Source organism: Manis pentadactyla, chromosome 5 (genome assembly GCF_030020395.1).
Source record: "Manis pentadactyla isolate mManPen7 chromosome 5, mManPen7.hap1, whole genome shotgun sequence".
In the NCBI taxonomy this organism is placed as follows: Eukaryota; Metazoa; Chordata; class Mammalia; order Pholidota; family Manidae; genus Manis; species Manis pentadactyla.
This window is the reverse complement of record NC_080023.1, coordinates 73,608,836-73,621,470: the sequence shown is the minus strand read 5'-3', so window position 1 is coordinate 73,621,470 and position 12,635 is coordinate 73,608,836. Positions and strand designations below refer to the sequence as shown.

General features: G+C 39.1%; 2 protein-coding genes across 11 annotated transcripts in view; one reads left to right on the top strand and one right to left on the bottom strand.

Moving 5' to 3' along the window:
- Window positions 1–16: 16 nt before the first annotated feature.
- On the top strand, window positions 17–3,023 carry PIGY (phosphatidylinositol glycan anchor biosynthesis class Y). The gene has a single exon (XM_057502433.1). It carries the CDS (start codon window positions 17–19, stop codon window positions 230–232), a length of 216 nt encoding a protein of 71 aa, XP_057358416.1. The 3' UTR covers window positions 233–3,023.
- Window positions 3,024–5,487: 2,464 nt separating this feature from the next.
- HERC5 (HECT and RLD domain containing E3 ubiquitin protein ligase 5) overlaps window positions 5,488–12,635 on the bottom strand; it is a 73,909-nt gene continuing 66,761 nt past the window's right edge. For 3 of the 10 annotated variants that reach the window (XM_036876229.2, XM_036876231.2, XM_036876230.2), the window contains 5 exons: window positions 9,939–10,005; window positions 8,985–9,055; window positions 7,446–7,629; window positions 7,260–7,362; window positions 5,488–5,769 (listed from right to left, as the gene is read on the bottom strand). In XM_036876229.2, the coding sequence (XP_036732124.1) occupies window positions 5,564–5,769; window positions 7,260–7,362; window positions 7,446–7,629; window positions 8,985–9,055; window positions 9,939–10,005 (631 nt within the window). In that variant the 3' untranslated portion in view covers window positions 5,488–5,563. Of the gene's footprint in view, window positions 5,770–7,259; window positions 7,363–7,445; window positions 7,672–8,984; window positions 9,056–9,341; window positions 9,476–9,938; window positions 10,006–12,635 lie in introns of those variants that run through there. The other 7 variants (XM_057502428.1, XM_036876233.2, XM_036876232.2 and 4 more) reach the window with 7 other exon arrangements.

The window sequence follows — 12,635 nt, the reverse complement described above, 5'->3', positions numbered from 1 at the left end:
TACGTGGGGGAGAAGAATGTTTCTGTCTCTTCCTATGCTGACTGTACTTATTCCACTGGTCTCTTTAGCAGGACTCTTCTACTCTGCCTCTGTGGAAGAAAACTTCCCACAGGGCTGCACTAGCACAACCAGCCTGTGCTTTTACAGTTTGCTCCTGCCGATTACCATACCAGTTTATGTGTTCTTCCACCTTTGGACTTGGATGGGTATTAAACTCTTCAGGCATAATTAATGCAACCAGAGCCAAGATGGTATGTAAATGGTATGTCTTGAGCATCTGTTCCTGAAAACTCAACTACATGGAAATACTGGAAACACACTTAATTTGCAGGAGATGCTTTGCCATGCTTCTGTCAGAGGCTTAGGGCTATATGGGAGTCTTAAGCTGCAGAAGTTTCTTTTATTGTACTTTTTGTTCTGCCCTCTTTAAGGTTCTAACTGATGAACACTATATTGAAAGAAACATTTCAATAAAGTGTCTCGTTGGAAATTAACAGGCCCAACCATCACCTGCTAACTCCATGTCTCTGCCATTTGCCTAAGAGTTAAAAATTTTAAATTTTATGTGTTTAATTTAGGTCAAAGTCTTTGGTAAAGTCCCATGTTAAGGTTGAATGAAATAATTCATTCTATGTTTAGAGAGGCATTTAATACCCAAAATAGAGTAATTTCCCAGGAAAGTATGTACTGTAGTGGGTAGAGGTTGGTTTGGAAGACTTGCAAATTGCTGGTTGTGTTCTATTGAGCTCAGCAACGTTTTGAACTATATTCCTGTTTGTTTTTCTGCCTTAGGAGACCTATTTAACACTATTAAGGGCATGAGCATTTGACACATTAATATAATAGTTCCTGATTTTCCAGAACTTCCAACAAGACTGATTGAGGATAGTACAATTCTATTTCAGAGGTATAAATGTTTCAGTAGTTACCCAAAAGACACCTAGGAATTGAACATAAACCTAAACTGATTCTTAGAATCATAAAGTAGTATAACAGTCTAGACAGTAATTCTTCCCCTTCAAAAGAAAATTAAAACATGAAGTTAGAAGTACTTTCTGTTGCATTAATTCAATATATACTATAGTACAATTGCAAATATTATAACTATATAAATACTGTACTGTGGTAAATTGCCTGATAGCAACATACAAATAACTGGGAGACGATAAGAGGTTCCTGTCATTTTCTGAGATGAAGTTATTTTTAATTTATCCTGAATCTCACTGTGGGCAGTGTACATGAAACAAATTTGCTGACAGAACAAGCACTGTATTCTGAAGATTCAATTTTAGCTCATGTCAAGCTTTTATAGCATTTAGGAAATTGACAAGCATACCCCTGGAGGTGTTCAGTTTTAACTCTAGCCTATCACTAAGATAATTTATTTAGCAATCATTTGTACAGTACAAACTACAATAGGTACAGTTCTGAGCATATTGCATATAATCTTTAATCTTACAACCTTAGGTTATATTAGCACCATTTTACAGGTGAGGAAAGAAGCACAGAAAGATAGTGATTTACTCAGGGTAACAGCAATAATTGGACTGGAGCTGACAACATCAGGCAATGTGACTTCTTTCAGTCAGCCTCCTTAGCCACTATATGATGCCTCTCTTGAGTAAACTCATCCTTTCCATTTATAAGAAAAATAGAATTAGGAATCAAAATGCTTGGATTCAAATTTTTCCTCAAGTCTGATGCCCTTCTTAACTGTCTCCTAAAGTACCACATTTGTATCTATTTTAGTAGTTAACCTGTACTGTAATTGCTTGTTTTGTTTCTGTGTAGACAGTAAATTATTCAACATTTTTAATGTAATGCATAGCACAGAACAGATAATGAGTACTTCCTGAAAAAGTGAACGCCTGACTTTAACAGGTTTTATAACTATAGGCAAGTTATTTAACATCTCTGAACTTCATCTTTAGGGCTAGAAATACCTCCCTTGCTTCTTTCATAAAATCATGAGACCAAATTAAACTTTACAATGTGAAAGTGCTTTGTAAAGAACTGAGCCATACTGACTTCTGCAATGGCATCATGAGGGGCTCTGCAGACCAATTCCTGGTGAAACAACTCCAACTGGTGAAAATGATAAACTTTTAGTCTCTGGAAATTGTCCTAAGGAAACACACAAGAAAACCTAACACTTGGGAAGTATAGTATACAGGCTTGTTCTCTGCTTAAGATACATTAAATTATAGAAAGTAGTAATTGCAACAAAGTACTGTTGACTTTGTAACATGTAGATGTAATATGCATAACAATACAGCACAAAAGTGGGGGAAAAGAATAGAGCTACAAAGATGTAATGTTTCTCTATCTCACTGGCACTCTTAAGAACAGATCTGAAGTTCTAAGAGATTTCTCAGGCCCTCATACACTACCGGTGAGAATATAATAAAATGATGCAACTTCTCTGGAAAACAGTTGGTAGTCCCACATTACAGTTACCGTGTAACCCAGCAATTCCACCGCTAGGTATACACTCAAAGGAATTGAAAATATGTCCACACAAAAACTTGCGCACAAATGTTCACTGCAGCAGCATCGTTTATAACAGCCAAAAAGTGGAAGACAGCCCAACTAGGTGAATGGGTAAACACAATGTGGTGCTGCAATGCAGTGCAATAAATACAATGTGGTACTTGGCCCACTTAGGAATGAAGTAGATACATGCTACAACATTAATGAAACTTGTAAACATGCCAAGTGAAAGAAGCCAGTTATAAAAATCATTTTGTTGGATTTCATTTACATGAAATGTCTCAGAGGAAAATCTATAAATTATAAACAGAAGGTAGATTTACAGTTGCATAGAGCTAGAGGTGAAGAGAAGATTGTGGAGTTATGGCTAAAGGTACTGGTTTTCTCTGGAGTGACAAAAATATTCTAAAATTGATCATGGAAATAGTTACACAGTTCTGTGAATGTAAGTGCATTGAGTTGTACATTGTACATGGCTGTACTGTGTGGATTATTTATCAATAAAGCTTTTACCAGAAAAACCCAAAACAAAACACTATCTGTCCAGCAACACTTAGTGGTTCCAAGTCACCTGGTGGGGGTTCCAGTGCTGGTTAGAGGCATGGCCGAAAATAGAATGTAGGTCTCAAGTCTTCTAAATTTTGTTAACCATGTTGTGCTACTTCTACTACCCTCTCTCTTTCTTGGGAATTCTTCAACAGTTTTCTAGTTTCTCTCCCAAGTTCCTTGCTAGCAAGTCATCCTGGCTTCCTATTTGTTATGGGGACTTTCCTTCACTAGCTTCCCCTTAAGTCACACACCATGACATGGAGCCTACCACCTCCAGTTGTTGCACTGTAAATCCATGAGAAATATTGTCTCTTTCATGAACTAGGACTCTTAGCCACTCTTAGCACTCTGCCTTTCCAATAATTAGCTGACTTAACAATGTCAGAGTATCTTGCCTCCTTAGAGACTCTTACCAAAGTTATCTTCCTTGATGTCATTTGCATCACTGACAGTCTTTACCCAGCTTGTAAGATCCTTCCCACTTTCTCACTTTCTGAGTCAGAATTTCCCACTCTGAGGGAGCAACAGGACTTAGCATAACCTACTCTCCCTCTTCATTTTCTTCCAATCCTGCCCAATGGGCTGGAAGGAAGCCTCTCTGAACTTCAGACTCTGCATCTGTAAGATGGAAATACCTAGTTCCAGACCTGGTGGAAGTTTTAACTAGGTGGAAAATATTAAACTACCATAGCCAAGAGCCACAGTAGATTCCTACTTCTCTGTAGTTGTGGAGAGAAAGGCCTGTCCAAGTTTTGTCCCTCTCAGTGAAATGGTCAGTTTGGAAGTGATTGCTTATCTTCCTCATATGCCACTAGGTGGCACTTCTGGCTAACTCATGGTCAACTAAGCACCGGGAAGGAATTCTGGACACTTGTGAAAAGCTGAGGGAGGTAGCCATATTCCACCAACTGTTGATTATGTGGTAAATATGTACTATTTCAGTGTCATGGTATCTTCTAGACAGCCATAATGGCTTAAGTGAATCTGAGAAATGAGTGGAAACTATCAAGAGTAGGAAGCAGAATTGAAGAGAGATGAGGTGAGGAAGGGGGAAGAATGAAGGTGGGATGAGGGTTCCAGGCACGAAAAAATGTGAGACAGTGGTCCACGCAGGTACCTAAAATAGTTAAGATGACTAGAATGAAGTACACTGTGTATGCAGGGCAATGGGGGAAGTCCAGGCTGGAGCTGTAAAGAGGGCATGTCAGGATGGATTTGGGAGCTCTAATAAGACTCTTAACAAAACTGGACTTTATTGCCTTATGTTTACATCATTTTGATTTGTGCAGCTGATAAAACACTATGGCCCTTCTTCAAGGAAAAAAAAACATGAAAAAATCTAAGGGGTTGTATGTTATGGACCCCTCAGTGGCAGGTGCTCAGCTGCACTAACACAGTAACTGCCCATCACATGAGGATACTGAGCACTTGAAATGTGGCTAATGTTGAATTGAATCTTAAATGTTATTAAATAGCCATATATTAGACAGCAAAGTTCTAGACTGGTTTTTCCCACTACTGACAGTGAAAAGTTTCTCTCTTCAAAATTCTTCAAAGACGAAGACTAAACCTTATCTAAGGCAGTAGTCCACTCATCAAACAGTGAAGATACCCAGCTGCACAGAAGGCTGTTGGACAGTGCTAGTCCTGATACAAGAGGACCAATTGAGAGACAATGGTAGTGATGGGACAGGAGATAAGGAGAGCCTGAACTAGAGCTTTGGCAGTGGGGTTAAAAGATAATTAACTAGAATGCCAGGACTTGACTGACTGAATGTGGGGTGAAGAGAAGGAAGGGAAGATAACTGTAGGCTTCTGCCTGGAGATACAGGTGGTTACCACTCCAAGCTGCAGGATACAGAAAAAAGGAGCATTTTCTTCTTGAACATGGCAAGATGAAGGAGCCAAGGGGAACACAGGTAGAGACACAGACTACACAGAAACATGGCTGCAGTGCTGAAACATACCGTTTCCTGCAGGTAAGAGAGACACCACCCATCTGTAAGTAATAACTGAGGCCATGGGGTTGGGAAGGAGCATGCAGAGAGTGAGAGAAGATCTCTACACTAGCATTATAGGTCAGGGAAGGGTAAGAGAAGCATACCAAGGAATGTGAAAGGCACCAAGAAAAAGGAAACACCGTCTAACAGTTCATGACAGTTTTGAGGACAAAGTATTGAGGATTTAAGGCAGAAATGGGCAAGTGCCCACTGAAATCTGTAACAAGGAAGTCATCTGTAACTTTTTATTAGAGCAGTTTAAGTGGGAGAAACACCACCTCAGCCCTGGACAAAACACTCAGACATTTATGAGAAGAAAAACAAACTTCTGTCTTACTTAATGTACCAGTTTGGGGTTGTCTTATTTAACAGCCTAATCTGTATCATTACTAAATACATCTTATACACGAAAACAGCAATTCTAAAAGAGCAAGTAAACACACTGAACTTTCATGTTAACTTTTGAGTTGAAAATTTTATTTCTGAAAATATTTCCAAAAAAGGTGTAAAAAGTGTGAGGTAGGTCAGCCAAATCCTCTGGTACTGTTGATAGCTGCTTGAAGTGCTTCTTCCACTCTTTCCATTGTAGAATACTTAGGGAGGAAGAGGACACTAAAATACGTCTGTGCTCTTATGGGATCTTTCTCATTAAAATTTTCAGGACAGCAAAACGTTATTTTCATGTTCTTTAAACCTTTTACTTGAATTCTGTCAGTTCCTGTAAGAAACACTAAAAAGAATAAAATTGAGCGATCTGTTCCACAGACATCAAAATTTACAGAGAGGAAATATGTTCATGCAAAGACATCTACCGAGGGCCCATGTGCAGAGTCCTCCATTAGACTGCACTGGGGCCACAGCAGGACAAAGTCTAACACACAGCCACTGCCCGCAAGCAGCTTATAGTCTGGTTGGGGTTGTATTCTTATACAGAAAGAGACAAACAAGAAGAGAAAAATAAAAGGGTCTAAGACAACCAACCAAAGTGCCACGGAACAGAGCGACCCTCCGAGTGCCAATGTTTTGGCCCGGAGCAGGGAGCATCAGGCTGGGAGGATGTTGGGAGCCGGGGCTATGTCCCTTTCCCCATGTCTGAATGCAGCATGGGAAAGCACAAGCTTGAGAACAACAACCAGTGCAGTCCTTGGAAGTTATCTGCCCACAAGGACGTGTCTTGTCCTCGAAGATGAGCCAAGACTCCTCACATGCTGATGTGGCAGGAATGGAGAACAAAGAACATCCTATTTACGCATTCCATGAGGAACTGAAGGAGCCCTATTGTTCTTAACTTTGCCCGGCTGCCGCTGACGTCAATATTGTGCTCGACTGTTTATTAGATAAGGCTGTTTTCTGGAATCATGTATCTCTTTGCTGTCTAAATACCCTGGTACCCAATAAAGCTTTGCTGGGACGCACAGGAGCGTCAGCCCTCCCAGTTCTGTCTGTCTTCTCTTTTTTCTCCAGTCTCACCCCCCTCTTGCCAGGTCCGGTTCAACTCGGCGCGGCTGGACCGCGTCAGGAGGACTGGGAGAACTAAGAGAGAAAGTTTGAGGGAGGCAACAAGGAGGTGGGTGAAAGTTTAAGGCAGGGCAAGGAGCTTCCAGAAAGCCTGTGGAAGGAGGGTACAAAGTAAGTGCAGGAATGTACAGATACTGGAACCGTTTGGGTGCATCAAAGGTTTTCCATCTAAGAGGTAAGACTGGCAAGTTAGTTTGGGCCTCTGGAGAAGTCTGGGTATGATCCAACATACATGGTATCCACAAAAATAAGAACAACAGAATTAATGTTTCTCAAACATAAGGAAATTGAGTAAGAAAATGAGAAACTCATGAGACAAGTCTCAGGAAAACAACTGAGCAGGCATAAAACAGATCAAATCTGGAAGGTGTAGTTTAGAGACAAGTGACATTACACAGCTTGACTAACCCCACAGGCCTGGATAACTGAATGCCACAACTACAGTAAGAAGGCTCAGTATTCAGCATGGAGGAAGACAAGAAGAAAATGTAAAAGCAGTAGTCAGGGTTGAAATCTGTGGAAAGAGATGTGTACTAACATTTATTTTCTCGATGTTGAGACAACCTGGCACAGAGGACATTCAACTGGACTAGGAGTGGCTCTTACACTCCTATGGTGTAAGACTGGGTGCCAATGGTGCCTGTGACAAACACTTCCTAAAAAGACATACGATCACAGATCCACTCCTGACATAAAACCTACCAAGGAACTTTTTCTTTTCCTCCATAGTCAACTTGTGTAAGGCTTTCCAAAACATCACTATAGTGGGATGGGAACTGTCGTATCCTTGTTCATAATGTGCATTCTAGAGAAAAATGCAAAAAAATTAAAAAAGTATTAAGGAAACAGAGCAGAAACTTAAATCCATACTGCTTGGCCTTGATGTACCTTTTCAAATGTTTCCCAGTCATAATCTGTATTTCCAATCATCACATCCTTTAGTTCTTCAGGATGGAAAAATCCAATGATTTCCTTGTCACACATTCTGTAAAAGCCTCTTTGAAATTCGTCATAAACTGCCTTTACAGAGATGTTGAAGATGTAATCAACACACTTAGAAACATAGTCTCTCCTTTAATGAAACAAAAAAATGATTTCAGCTTACTGCAATACCCTGAACAAAATTGGGGGTGGGGAAGAGGAGAATAAAAATAAGTGCTTACTATGTGTTACAGCTATTTTTCATGTATTATCAAATTTAATCCTCATAAAACTCTTTAAGGCAGACTCTTATGACTTTTTAATGAAAAAACTGAGATAGTGAAGTTGTGACTGCTCAGGGTCACATGCCTAGGGGAACTGATATAGATGAGAATAGAAAGTCTGTAAGAAGAAAGCCTGATCTGCTAACAATGATGAGATCTGGGGAATGGGCTTGGTAGATGGGGAGATTTCATATTTTATTTTATACTTTTTTGTATTATCTGAATTTTTCAGTAATTAATATTACTTGTGGCTAAACACAAAGAAGGGATTTATATTTCTGGTGTGATGAAGGAGCTTATAGCAAATGTGACCTGTTAAGAACTATAAAAAGCCAGATAACACTCAAAAACACATCCAGCTCCAGGCCTCCAAGTCTGAGTCAAGACTCAGAAGTTCTGTGGGCTAAGAGAAGGGAAGCTCACTGAGGTGAGCCCAGGATTTTACTTTACAGCTTTTCTCTTTGGGCACACTTGTCAATTCTTTCAGGGAAAGGAACGAGGCAAAAAGTAGTTGTTAAGAGGCAGAGAACCTTATTATGTCTATCAATACTACGACTAAATTGCACTTAGGTTGTATACTTTTCTGTATTGTTATACTCAATACAAAGTTTTTTTAAAGCAAGTAAAGATTAAAAAACAAGAAAAATAATAGGCCAGAATGCTCACTTGATATCTCTTTGCCAGTATGACTACTCTACAATCCCAAGCTCTATGGCTTTAAATGGCATCCCATAAGGAGCTGGGAAGTCAAACTACCACAGTAACATCTAATAATACTAAGAAATACTAAGTGAGTATTACGGCCCCATTATAGATTACTCCAGCTTCTGGATATACAATGGTAAGCAAGACTAGTTCCTGCCACCATGCAGCTCACTAGAGTAGGGGAAACACTGACATGTAAATAAGCAAAAGAATCCTAAAGGTAGGTAATGTGTAATATAACAAGAAAAAGTAAAGCAGGGTGAGGGAATAAAAACAGAGAGAGGGACTGATGGTATAATTCTAGACAGGATGATAAGGGAAAGTAGTATTTTTCCCCGAGAAAGCCTTTTTCTTCCCAAATATAAACTTTGGGAGATATACACATACACATCAACTGTCTGCCTTATTGAAAAACGATTACTTGGGAATGGAAAATAATAGTAACTATAAGAAATTTTTAGAGCCCAGTGAAATACAGTGTATGAACAAAACAAATACTTCATTTCTTTGTACCTACTTGTTTGTCTGGTTGACAATTACACAACTTCCATTAGGAATTAAGTCTACATCTCTTTTGTCCCAATGCACCTGTAACCATAAATAAACTCAGTATCTCCAAAATAATCAATAATTTATCATCAAGAAAGACACTGTGAAGAGTAATACTTTACCTCAAGAAATAACAGAAATGTACATTTTTGCCGTTAAAAACTAGCAAGGAATGAGCAAATAATTACCATCTTATGCAGAATAAAAAATGTATTTTTTAAATAATTTGCATTATTTTAACTGATTATACTGAAAAAAAATTATTGGCAAATTTGTGTATCTCAGTTTTCACTTTATATAATATAGACCCAGTATGGCAGATTACCAAAATGGCCACAAATTACTCCCATTGCGGTACTCATGCGCCTCTGCAATGTGATTTTGCAACACTTCCCATGGTGGGGTGGGGACTGTTTCTTCAGCCCCTGAATCTGGGTGTGGTCGCTTTGGCCAGAGGATCTGACAGAAGAAAAAGTTTGGAAAGAAGCCTATATGTTGGGGCCTGCCATCTCTCCCTACTCTTTGTAACCCTGAGACTATCCTGGGAAGAAACCTCAGCTAGCCTCCTGGAGTACAAGTGACCACCAGAATGCAGACAAGCTGTTCCTCCAGCTGATAACCCACAAAGCCAAGAATCAGGCATGTAAGCAAGGCCATTATATACCCTCCAGCCCAGCAAAGTCAGCCCGTCCCAGAAACACACAGAATTATCTTCTCTTTTAAGCCAGCGACTGTGTAAGTGTTATTCATTCCATAGCAAACTCTGATGCATCTAGCTCATGAAAAATGAGGAAAAAAACCTTTTCCACGAGCTAATTTAAGGTCTGTTTTTATTTTATTGAAGAGTGACACGTTTAGATCAGAATGTAAAAGGTTAATCAGATTAAATCTGATCTGTAATCTGGTTTTCACTGTTACTCACATTAAAATAGATGTAAAATACTTCTCCAAAGCCATCGCCTTCATCATTCAGAAGTGTCTGCAAACTCCTTAAGAACAAACAATTTTGGTTTTAAAAAGTCAATAATCATGATCATTAGAAACAACATGTAAAATACATGTCAAGTACATGACTCTTCTGAAGGTGGGGGGTCAGGTACAGTCAACAGCACCTATGGCTCTACGTAATGATAGTCTAAATAAAGCCAGACCTTGACTGTAAGTGTGATGTATAGAAAGTTTATTTGCAATTATGCAGGCTCCTCAACTGATTCCCAGCTCTCTTCCCTCCACTCAACCTTCCTTTACCCAGTGACTGTAGGTTTCTATTTAGAAAGGTTGATAACATGTTTGAGGATGCTAAAACTATTAAAACCAGTGTTACCTTTATTTAGCTTTTAAACTTGACTTACAGAAAGAAACAATAGATCTCCTTTTAAATATCAGGTACTACTCAGGAAATCTGAGGAGTGGACAGGTCAAAGGACCTTCTCTGTATATGCTGTCCGAAAATGAACAAGCTTTAAAGATCTGAATTTTGACTACCTTGTTTCATGGCATCTGTGAAGACAGAGGTCGTATCACAATGGACAGCAGTCTGCCTTTTGTACCTCCATCCTGTCATCCTATGGTACTTTATTCATACTTTTAAAGTAGTATGCCTCATATTGTATTATTAGCTCATTCACTCATTCATTCATTCAATAAACACTTACTAAGATTAAAGCTGAGACTCAGATATCACTGTAAATAAACCCTGAGACTAGCACATGTATATGCTGATGAAAGTCTTAGCTACACTATAGTGATGTATGTGCAGCCAGAAACTATGTCAATGGTACAAACATAGCTTGGAAGAACAAGATCAAGTCTTTCTAATATGTGTCACTGGGGAAAGCCTCTGGGAGAACGAGAAATCTAAGCTGACTTTTTTCCTCACTTAATTTTTTTTTATTCTGGTATCATTACTATACAATTACATGAGGCATATTATGTTTACTAGACTCCATTCATCACCAACTTCCACCAACATTCCCCATTGCATTGTCCATCAGCGTAACATGTTGTAGAATCATAACTTGTCTTTTCTGTGTTGTACAGTCATCCCCATGCCTCCACCCCACATTATACATGCTAATCATAACGATCCCTTTCTTTTTTTTCCCCCATTATCCCACCCTTTCCACCCATCCTCCCCAGTCCTTTTCCCTTTGGTACCTGTTAGTCCATTCTTGGGTTCTGTGTGTCTTCTGGTATTTTGCCCCTTAACTTTTTCCTTTGTTCTTATACTCCACAGATGAGTGAAATCATTTGATACTTGTCTTTCTCCACCTGGCTTATTTCACTGAGCATAATACCCTCTAGCTCCATCCATGTTGTTGCAAATGGTAGGATTTCTTTTCTTCTTATGGCTGAATAACATTCCATTGTGTATATGTACCACATCTTCTGTATCCATTCATCTACTGATGGACACTTAGGTTTCTTCCATTTCTTGGCTATTGTGAATAGTGCTACAATCAACATAGAGGTGCATTTGTCCTTTTCAAACCAGGCTGCTGTGTTCTTAGGGTAAATTCCTAGCAGTGGAATTCCTGGATCAAATGGTATTTCTATTTTTAGTTTTTTGAGTAACCTCCATAGTGCTTTCCACAATGGTTGAACTAGTTTACAGTCCTACTAGCAGTGTAGGAGGGTTCCCCTTTCTCCAAATCCTTGCCAACATTTGCTGTTGTCTGTCTTTTGGATGGTGGCCATCCTTACTGGTGTGAGGTGATATCTCATTGTGGTTTTAATTTGCATTTCTCTGATGACAAGTGATGTGGAGCATCTTTTCATGTGTCTGTTGGCCATCTGAATTTTTTCTTTGGAGAACTGTCTGTTCGGCTCCTCTGACCATTTTTTATTGGATTATTTGCTTTTTGTTTGTTGAGGTACGTGAGCTCTTTATATATTTTGGATGTCAACCCTTTATCGGATCTGTTATTTATGAATATATTCTCCCATACTGTAAGGTGATTTTTTGTTCTATTGGTGGTGTCCTTTGCTGTACAGAAGCTTACTCAGTTTGATGTAGTCCCAACTTGTTCATTTTTGCTTTTGTTTCCCTTGCCCGGGGAGATATGTTCATGAAGAAGTTGCTCGTTTATGTCCAAGAGATTTTTGCCTATAGTTTTTCCTACGAGTTTTATGGTTTCATGACTTACATTCAGGTCTTTGATGAATTTCAAATTTACTTTTGTATATGGAGTTAGCCAGGAATCTAGTTTCATTCTCTTACATGCAGCTGTCCAGTTGTACCAACACCAGCTGTTGAAAAGGCTGTCATTTCCCCATTGAATGTCCATGGCTTCTTAATCATATATTAATTGACCATATATGCTTGGGTTTATATCTGGACTCTCAAGTCTGTTCCGCTGGTCTAAAGGTCTGTTCTTGTGCCAGTACCAAATAGTATTGATTACTGTGGCTTTGTAGTAGATCTTAAAGTTGGCAAGCAAGATCTCCCCTGCTTTATTCTTCCTTCTCAGGATTGCTTTGGCTATTCGGGGTCTTTTCTAGTTCCATTTGAACTTAAAAAATATTTGATACAGTTCATTGAAAAATGCTGTTGGTATTTTGATAGGCATTGAATTGAATTTGTAGATTGCTTTAGGCAGGATGGCCATTTAGACAATAT

What these genes read in the sequence shown, in the direction of transcription:
- PIGY (XM_057502433.1), top strand. Translation starts at nt 17, where the DNA reads ATGTTTCTGTCTCTTCCTATGCTGACTGTACTTATTCCACTGGTCTCT.